This window comes from Vidua macroura, chromosome 21, assembly GCF_024509145.1.
Source record: "Vidua macroura isolate BioBank_ID:100142 chromosome 21, ASM2450914v1, whole genome shotgun sequence".
Taxonomy (NCBI): domain Eukaryota; kingdom Metazoa; phylum Chordata; class Aves; order Passeriformes; family Viduidae; genus Vidua; species Vidua macroura.
Genome location: NC_071591.1, coordinates 1,933,561 through 1,941,582, shown reverse-complemented (window position 1 = coordinate 1,941,582; position 8,022 = coordinate 1,933,561). Strand labels below are relative to the sequence as shown.

Genomic DNA, 8,022 nt, shown 5'->3' with positions numbered 1-8,022 from the left:
CGTGAGCAGCTGGCGGAGGTGTGAAGCCACGCCGCCTTCAGCCATCCCGCCAGCGCTCCCTCGCTGAGCTCTGCTTAACACACTGCCACACCCCCCACCACTGCACTGCGAACAGAAACGCGCTCGAATAAATCACCTCTAAGTTAAAAGCAGCCATTAGCTATTAGCAAACACCGCAGGCCTGTGGGCCAGGGTAATTCAATGTGATATGCTTGGGCATGCAAGGTAATAGGTTCCAGCTGAATACCATGTGATATAATCTCTTCAATGGGAGGTTAAATGAGGCTGAGACAGAGACCAGATGGATTTATCTGGGTAGCGCTGATGATTTTTTGTGTGTGTGCTTAAGGTGAAGTGAAGGTAAGCAAGGCAGAAATAATCAGAGAAAAGCACGAGCTGGGCTGTGTGTGGTTGGGGAAGGGATAGCGGGAGCTCGGGACCTCATCCTGCTGGAACAAACCAAGCGAGCCGGAGGATGCTCTCAAGGCAGTACAGATGGAAACAGCCAGAGAAAAATAAATACTTTATCAATTTCCCCTTATGGAGGAACAACCAGAGGGCAGAGTGAGACAAGTCGAGCGTAGCTGGGCAGATGTAGACACCTCACTGCTATTTCAGCAGGAATTTGGAGCCCGAACACCACCTCTCATCCACCCAGGACATCTGCAGTGGGCAAAGGGACAGACCCAGTGTGCTCTCTCAGGCTGAGGTGTGGCAGCAGTGCCCGTCAGTGTAGCCAAAAGAGGGGCAGCTCCATGAGCAGAGTCAGTACCTAAGAAAATCAAGTGCTCAGCTTCTGCTTGGAGCACTTTGTTCTTGCTCAGGTGGGTAAAACAAGGAGCTGCGGGACCACCGTGAGGCACAGCCAGGTGTCTGCAGAGGGAGCAGGACCTCTGAGAAAGCACAGGAAATCCGTCCCTGTGAGGGTGGGTAGGCCCTGGCACAGGGTGCCCAGAGCAGCCTTGGAAGTGTCCAAGGCCAGGCTGGACAGGGCTCAGAGAAACCTGGGACAGAGGAAGGTGTCCTTGCCCATGGCACGGAGTGTGATGAGATTCCCCCACACAGAGCTATGCCATGCAGCGCTCCCTGCTCCAGAAGGTTCCAATCAACCTCCGCAATGACAGAGACGGGAGGTGGAACAAAGCACAAAGCGCAGCGCGTACCAGCTCCTTCACACTCATCACCACGGGCCACTGACAGGAGAAACGCCCCTCGTCACCCCGGGTGTGCACGGACAACCCACCGGGGCCCCGCGGCCCGGGCCGTCCCTCCCCTCACGGCCCCTTCCCGCCCTCACGGCCCCGCCGCCAGGAAGGTTCTGGAAACGCCGGGCTCTGCCCGCGCCTGGCATCCTCCCGGGGACATTTTCCTGCGCAGGGCTCTTCCGGAAGCCCATGGGGCTCCATCGGGAGGATCTGACCGAGGAATTGCCCCACGGTTCTGCTCCGTGAAACCGAAGGGCATCCCAGGCACCGGACCCCGTCCCGTACCTGCAGACGGGCTGAGCAGAGCGGGGCTGGCCGGCCCTCATCTTCCGGCAGCCTCTGGGGACTCCCACATAAAGGAGTGCAGGAGCCACGCGCCGGTCACCCCAAAATCCCCGCCTGACCGAGCACCCAGCACAAGGACGAGTGCACCTACCCCGCCAGGCTCGGGCTGGAGCGGGGCGAGATCCCTCCTCATCGCCAGGGCTCCAAACTCCCTCACCGTCCACCGTGCCCTCCCGAGGGCCCTGAGGGCACAGCCCGTAACCAGGAGCAGCGGGGGCTCGCGCTGAGGGCACCAGCCGGGCACAGCTGCGCTGGGGTCTCCCAGCTGGTCATTAACTCTGTAATTAGCGAGCACCTGCCCCGCCCTTCCTTTTAGGAAGTGGCCACAGGTGTGCGGCAAGCGACGGGATCGGAGTGGGGTCTGTGCAGAGCTCCAGAACGTTCGGCAGGGATGGGGCGTGTGGGACAGAGGACAAGGAGTGTCCAGAGCCCAGGGCAGATTTTAGGGGACTTACCTGTAACAGCCTGGTGCAGAGAAAGAACACAAAGGCGACAAGGAATCACTGAGCGATCAGGGCACATTCAGGCTGCACACAAGCCTGCAGGGAAGAGGGTTAAAATTCTGGACTCACTTGACTCAAATTTTTGTTAGATATTGTTTTATTCTGATTTCTACTCAGAAAGGAATACCAGACCCGGTGTGTCTGATAACAAGAAAGATTTCACCGGTGTACAATATTCATATCATATATGTCATAAATAGAATCATGAGCGCAGTGCTGTGGTATTCTCTGAAGAGAATATATACAAAAGTGCTGTTAAAAATCCAACGCCTTTCCTGTATTGTTTCTTTAGCTAGACAGGTACCTCAGGATTAACAGATTATCAGTGCATTAGCATTCATATCCTGGATAAAGTGTCTCTGGTCATTTGCATGGGCACAGACTGGTAACTTAAAGGCTCTATGCAATTGGATGCTAAATAATATTCAGAGGAAATTGAATTAGACAGGAGGGAAGAGAAATGTGACTGCCATTAAATCGCTAAAGTACGTTCCTGGTTTATTCCCTCCCACCCCCCGAGAATAATATAGCATTCAATTTTCCAATTATATAACTACATGAACAGTGGATTAGTAGAGGCAGATAATTGAATATTTTGACTATTCTACAAGGGACCTTTCATATTTGAAGTGGGAGATGAATAGAGCATACAGCATCAGCCTGTGGATGCACGAGCTATAAAAACCTCTATTAGATCCAGAGAGTATAAAGGTCTCCCATAGAGAGAGAGATCTTATCAGTGTTCAATATACAATAGTTAATTTATTCCACTGATATCAGGGTAAGTTATACAACTGCAAAACTGGGATATTTCAGGCCACACATCGTAGTACTTCAAAGGTGCAGGGAAAGGCATTCGCAGTCATAGCATTTCAAATCCAACTCCTCTGTAACTCTGTCTTTACAGGACATCAATCATGAGATGAGAGGAACTGTAAGCTATTTTCCAGTAACACACTGCCAATCGCAAGACAAATGTCAGATGTCACAAAAGGAGAAGTAACCATTTTTCAACCTGTGAATGTCTTCAAATATATTACAATGAAAGTGTGAAAAAAATGACCCTTTCAGCTTCATTTGTTCTGACAGGTGCCAGACTTTGGAGTTCTGCATTTTATCTTCATACTGCAATAATCTTTATGACATTTGAACAAGGCTGAGGGCAGTGGCATTAGTTAGTCTACAACTGTCCTCTTATGTACAATACATAAAATTTCAAAGTCCAGCCGCTGAACTAAAAAATATCATCTACTACTGTTTTATTTGTGTTACAGAAAAAGATAAGGAGAAGGGATGCCCACATCTGAGATTAACACATGCTGGGGACTAGTTTTGTGTGGGCTCAGCCTGACTCCTGCATTGCATTGCCATGCTGCTATTGCCACTTGGGAAAAAACACATGCTGCTTAAAGATGAAATCAGGAAAAAAAAACTCTACAAACATTCCCTGAAGTGAAAACTCACTTGATGCACCATGTGTGCACTGAGTCCCTGACTCGAGACAGGTGGACTCCCCCCAGTGACACAGCACGTTTCGGGGGCACCAGCCACTGAAACATTTTGACATGGAGCTCAGGGAATGTTCTCCAACCCAAAGCTCAGTGCCCATCTCACAGCTTTGCCAATTCTGATAGCACGGAGGACGCTAAAACATAAGCCAAGTCATTAACATTAAAGAGTAGAACAAAGGAGGAAAATCAAGCTCAGATGCAGCCATTCATTATTGTAATAAATGGGAGACCATAAAGAATTTCACTCAACACCCCTGAAGTTCCAAGTTATTCCTCTCCTTCCAGCCAGTCTCATGTTCTGCTTAGCCCCCACAAGAAGTGTGATCATGGAAGTCATGGTTCATTTCCTGGATAATAAAACCCCTCTGTACAACTCCAGCTGTACAGCCCAGCAGTTTTGACACATCCTTAGATCTAATTTGTACAGAGTTACACTGTTATTTAAGGGAAAAACGAAGGATATGAGCAAAGACACAAAGAAGATCTGCTCCAGGTGTTACTGCAGGTCCCAAAAGGGTAACAAACATGCAAAAGACAAAAAATGAGCAAACCTAGAATATGGTTAGTTTAGGCTAAAGTCAGTGACAGGGTTGGTTCCAGTGGAATTTAGATGACCTCTTAGGCCTTTACACTGTACAGCTTTCTGCAGAAGCAGTGCTGAATCCCTGAAGACAAAACCACCACTTGATTCACCAAATTTGACTTAAGAAAGTAAATCTTTTTCTGTGAATAAGTGTGAGCTTATTGGTTCTGTGGAAGCAAAAGGATAAACAGTTTTAGTTCTTCTTTAAAAAACTAACAGTACTTGTCATGGCAAAGACATGTACAAAGAAATAGAAGCCAAAATATTATTTCAGTGCTTTAAGCCTGACTTTAAAAAATAAGTACATAGACACTGACCAAATCTGTATTGATTCCAACACCTACAGTCCAAGCCATGGAAAAAAGAGAGTCAAGGCCTGAAGCCTGAGCACAAGTATAATTTCAGATTTCAGATCTCCAGTCTGGTATTTGTGACTGCAGTTCCTTCCTTGCTTGCTGTGACATGTCCTGTGCACACAAAGCGATGTAATTCCTTTGACACGAGTGTGCCTCAGTCAGTGCAGCCAATCCCATGACGCTGGTTATCATCCCCTGTGGTTTGCTCCTTCTTTTCCACACACTCAGGATGAATGCACAGTTTGTCACGGGATGTGCACGGTAAATCCCACAGAGAGGTGAAGAAACAGCCACCGCCAGAGTCATTATTTGAAAACGGGAGGTTGCAGTAGACTTTTTGAAAAGCATAAATAAAAAATACAGCTGAAATAAGTCGTTGTCACTGAAATGAAAGGATTCTAGCGCCAGTCTTTCCTCTAGCAGTACACGTACCTGGCTGGGGACTAACTCCCAGTTCTGTCCCGGCACATCAGCGCCCTTAGCTGCGATGATTTCTGTAATCTGAGCACCTGGTGGCCGTGGGGCTGGGGAGGGCCGGTGCAGGCGGGGCCGGGCGCGGTCCCCGCGGCTGGCAGGGCCCCGCGGGGCTCGGCGAGGCCGCAGCCCCAGACCAGGCGCTTCCCGTGCAGGGCAGCCAGGCGACACTCGCAGAGCTCGATCAGCGACAGCACCTGCTTGTGCAGCGGCAGCGCCTTGTACTTCTTCTGGGCCAGGCAGAAGAAAGCTTCCACGAAGGCTTGCAGACACATTCCTGCAAGGAAAAGGTGCTCACAGAGATGGAGTGCATTTCTAGAAGCCTGCATTCCTTAGGGATAATCCTATGTCTTGTTTGTTGTGGCAGAAAGGCCAGATGTGTGTGCGGTGGGTGTGAACACAAACAGTCGTGCTGGTTCACACCTTTTCATTTAAATGGCAGCAATCTGGAATGCTCAGAAAGCAAAGAAATTGTCTATCCCTCAAAGACCAAAAGCCGAGGCTTTATTTGTGTCACACTCATTGGGTGCTTCAGGGCAGGGTAAGCCCAGGCTGGGTTACAGACGGGTGACATTCTCTATCACTGAGGCAGCTTCTGGTTTTGCAGACCTCAGCCTGCAATCCAGAGGCAAAGTGGTACAGCAAGGACCCATTTTAGGATATCACACCATTAAACTGATGTAGTATTAGCTTTGATCTCTGCTGCCAAAATTATTAAGTTGAAACCAAATGAGGCACACAGTAACACACTGAGCATCAAAGAAAACAATCCAGCTGGAGAGAAAAACAAGTTTATGTCGGCAGCCGAATGGAGTCTTTTAGAGATGGATCTGACCCAAAAGTTCACACCAGTGTGTTATTTCAGTCTGTAGCACTGTGAAGGTAACCCCATTACTAAGTAACACCTTAGCAAGATATGAGTTTATTTGAAGCACTACTTCCCTCCTACACAGCCTGTACCAGGTACAAACCCTTCTGAAGGTGAAGAGGCCATTTTTTCAGTCATACCAAACAACTCCACAGTAGTTGTTTCAACTGAATGAAAAACAAACAGCTGAAGAGTGAGTGCAGTGCCAAAAAAATGTCTCTGCTATAATACAACTGCTCTACCCCTCCCCACACAAGAGTCCCCTGCAGAAGCCCCATGCTGCAGGGGAGACTCTTCAGCTCCTGTTCGATCACATCTCCCTAACAGCACATTACCAGAGCCAAGGGGAAGAGGAGCTGAGTATTAACACTAATTATTGTATTTAAAACCTTGATGTAATACCTACTCAAATTCTTAATTAAGAAGCCAGACCCCAATTGGTTGTGCAGAATGCCACAAGCTCTCCCAGTTTGAACATACACTTAAGAAGATTACTTTAGGAGGAGATATTGAAAGGTTTGGGGTTTTTAACTGTGTTGGCTTATTGATGCTGTAGGAAAGGCACCTTTTCAAAATATGACAATTACATTCTGAAGTATAATTTCTCTCAACCAAGGCTGCAGCTGGGGTCGTTTACGATCTTGGCTGTAAAACAGCTTGCAAAGGAATTGTTGAGTTATCTGAAAGCAGCAGCTGCCAGCTCAGTAAATTATTTTATCAGTCACGGTGAGCTGCAGGCAGGGAAAGCACCTCTGGTAACACACACACTTTCTCCCCAGAAGTGACACTCATGTGAAGCATATTATGAAAAAAGTTAGAAGCTGTTTTGGAACAACAGAATCGTGCATGTCTTGGTTACAGCTGGGAGTGGGCTAAACATAAAGCCAACAGAAATAGGTGGATAGTTTGCGTTTTAACACCTAAAAAGCATCTGGTTCATTGACACCATACACAAATCTCTTAGTTTTTGAAAGCCTGGAGGTTCCAGCCAACCACATAAGTGATTTACACCCTGAAAAGCTAAATGCAAATACTCTAATTTTATGTAGCTGTGAAATTGAGGTGACCCTCATGTACCTGAAGTAATACTACCCTGAAGGGTGACTGCCACAGCACTAACCAGGAGAATTGGTTGTGTATGTGCATGCCTCAGGTGTACATGGCTTCTTCCCATTTCTATCAAATGTTTGAGGTGTACTTGAGCAACTAAACGTGAAAAAAATAATCCCAAAAGTCAGATTTCATAGTTTTTGAATACAAACCTGGGTTACTTGAGTCCTTGTGGTCAATGCCCATGCTGTTCCACCTCCTTGTGATATCAATATATAGGATATCTACAGCAGCCATTGAAAAATTGCTGTTACTCAGTTTGCAGTTTCTGTTACAAAGAAACAAAATAAAGATGAGATTCTCATTACATCCAAACTCACAAGTTAGGAAACATTATGCAAGGGCAATTTGCAGGAGAAAAGTTTACCCATGTCATGTGTACAGACCCACTGTAACGTGCTCAGTCTAATAAAACACACACAGCAGAGAGCAAACAAACCAGCATTCATTAAGTGCTCCTATCTGAATGGAACAGGCCCAAACCCGGAATATTTCAATTAAAAACATGACCTGACTGTTACACAGAGCTTTCTCCCAGGGTATTGCCAGTACTCTGAGGCTGTAAGAGATGGAATGAATTGGTAAAAACCCACCACAAATCAGCACAGGCTATCTGCACGAGGCAGGATTTGCACAGAGAAATACCCTTTTATTGTCTGACTGATCCCGTTTGGAAAGGGCTGGAGGAAGCTTTCAGGCACAGCCTTGCTTCTCCATGCCTGAACACCGAGAGGATTTGCCCTGGTGGAATGGAACCCTGCAGCTCTGGATGCAGCTCGGGCTGCGGGGCTGTGGAGCTGGGACTTTGTGTGGCCCAGTCCGCAGTGCGGTGTTGATCAGCCCTGGCAACAGCCCTGTGTCCAGGATTTCCAGATGTCTGGCACCACCACTGCACCTGCCAAAGAGCTGGCCAGAATTTCTCACCAGAAAAGAAACAAACAAAAAAAACAAACCAAAAAAGCCCACCCCAAACTCAAACAATTGAAGCAAATCTCACTCTTTAGTAATCTCAACAGAGCTCCCTTAAAATAGAGTAAGGCCTTGCCTAGATAGCCCAAAACCTCCCA

At 47.5% G+C, this 8,022-nt stretch overlaps 1 protein-coding gene across 3 annotated transcripts in view; it reads right to left on the bottom strand.

Annotated features, from left to right (window-relative positions):
• Positions 1-622: 622 nt before the first annotated feature.
• The window catches only part of TTLL11 (tubulin tyrosine ligase like 11), a 38,042-nt gene continuing 30,642 nt past the window's right edge, over positions 623-8,022 (bottom strand). Inside the window, exons 8-11 of one of the 3 annotated variants that reach the window (XR_008440248.1) lie at positions 7,108-7,223; positions 4,936-5,254; positions 2,006-2,089; positions 623-772 (exon numbers count right to left, since the gene is read on the bottom strand). Coding sequence is in view for 2 of the 3 variants with exons in the window: in XM_053996351.1 (XP_053852326.1) it covers positions 4,947-5,254; positions 7,108-7,223 (424 nt within the window). In the remaining variant the exon portion in view is untranslated. Of the gene's footprint in view, positions 773-2,005; positions 2,090-4,398; positions 5,255-7,107; positions 7,224-8,022 lie in introns of those variants that run through there. The other 2 variants (XM_053996351.1, XM_053996350.1) reach the window with 2 other exon arrangements.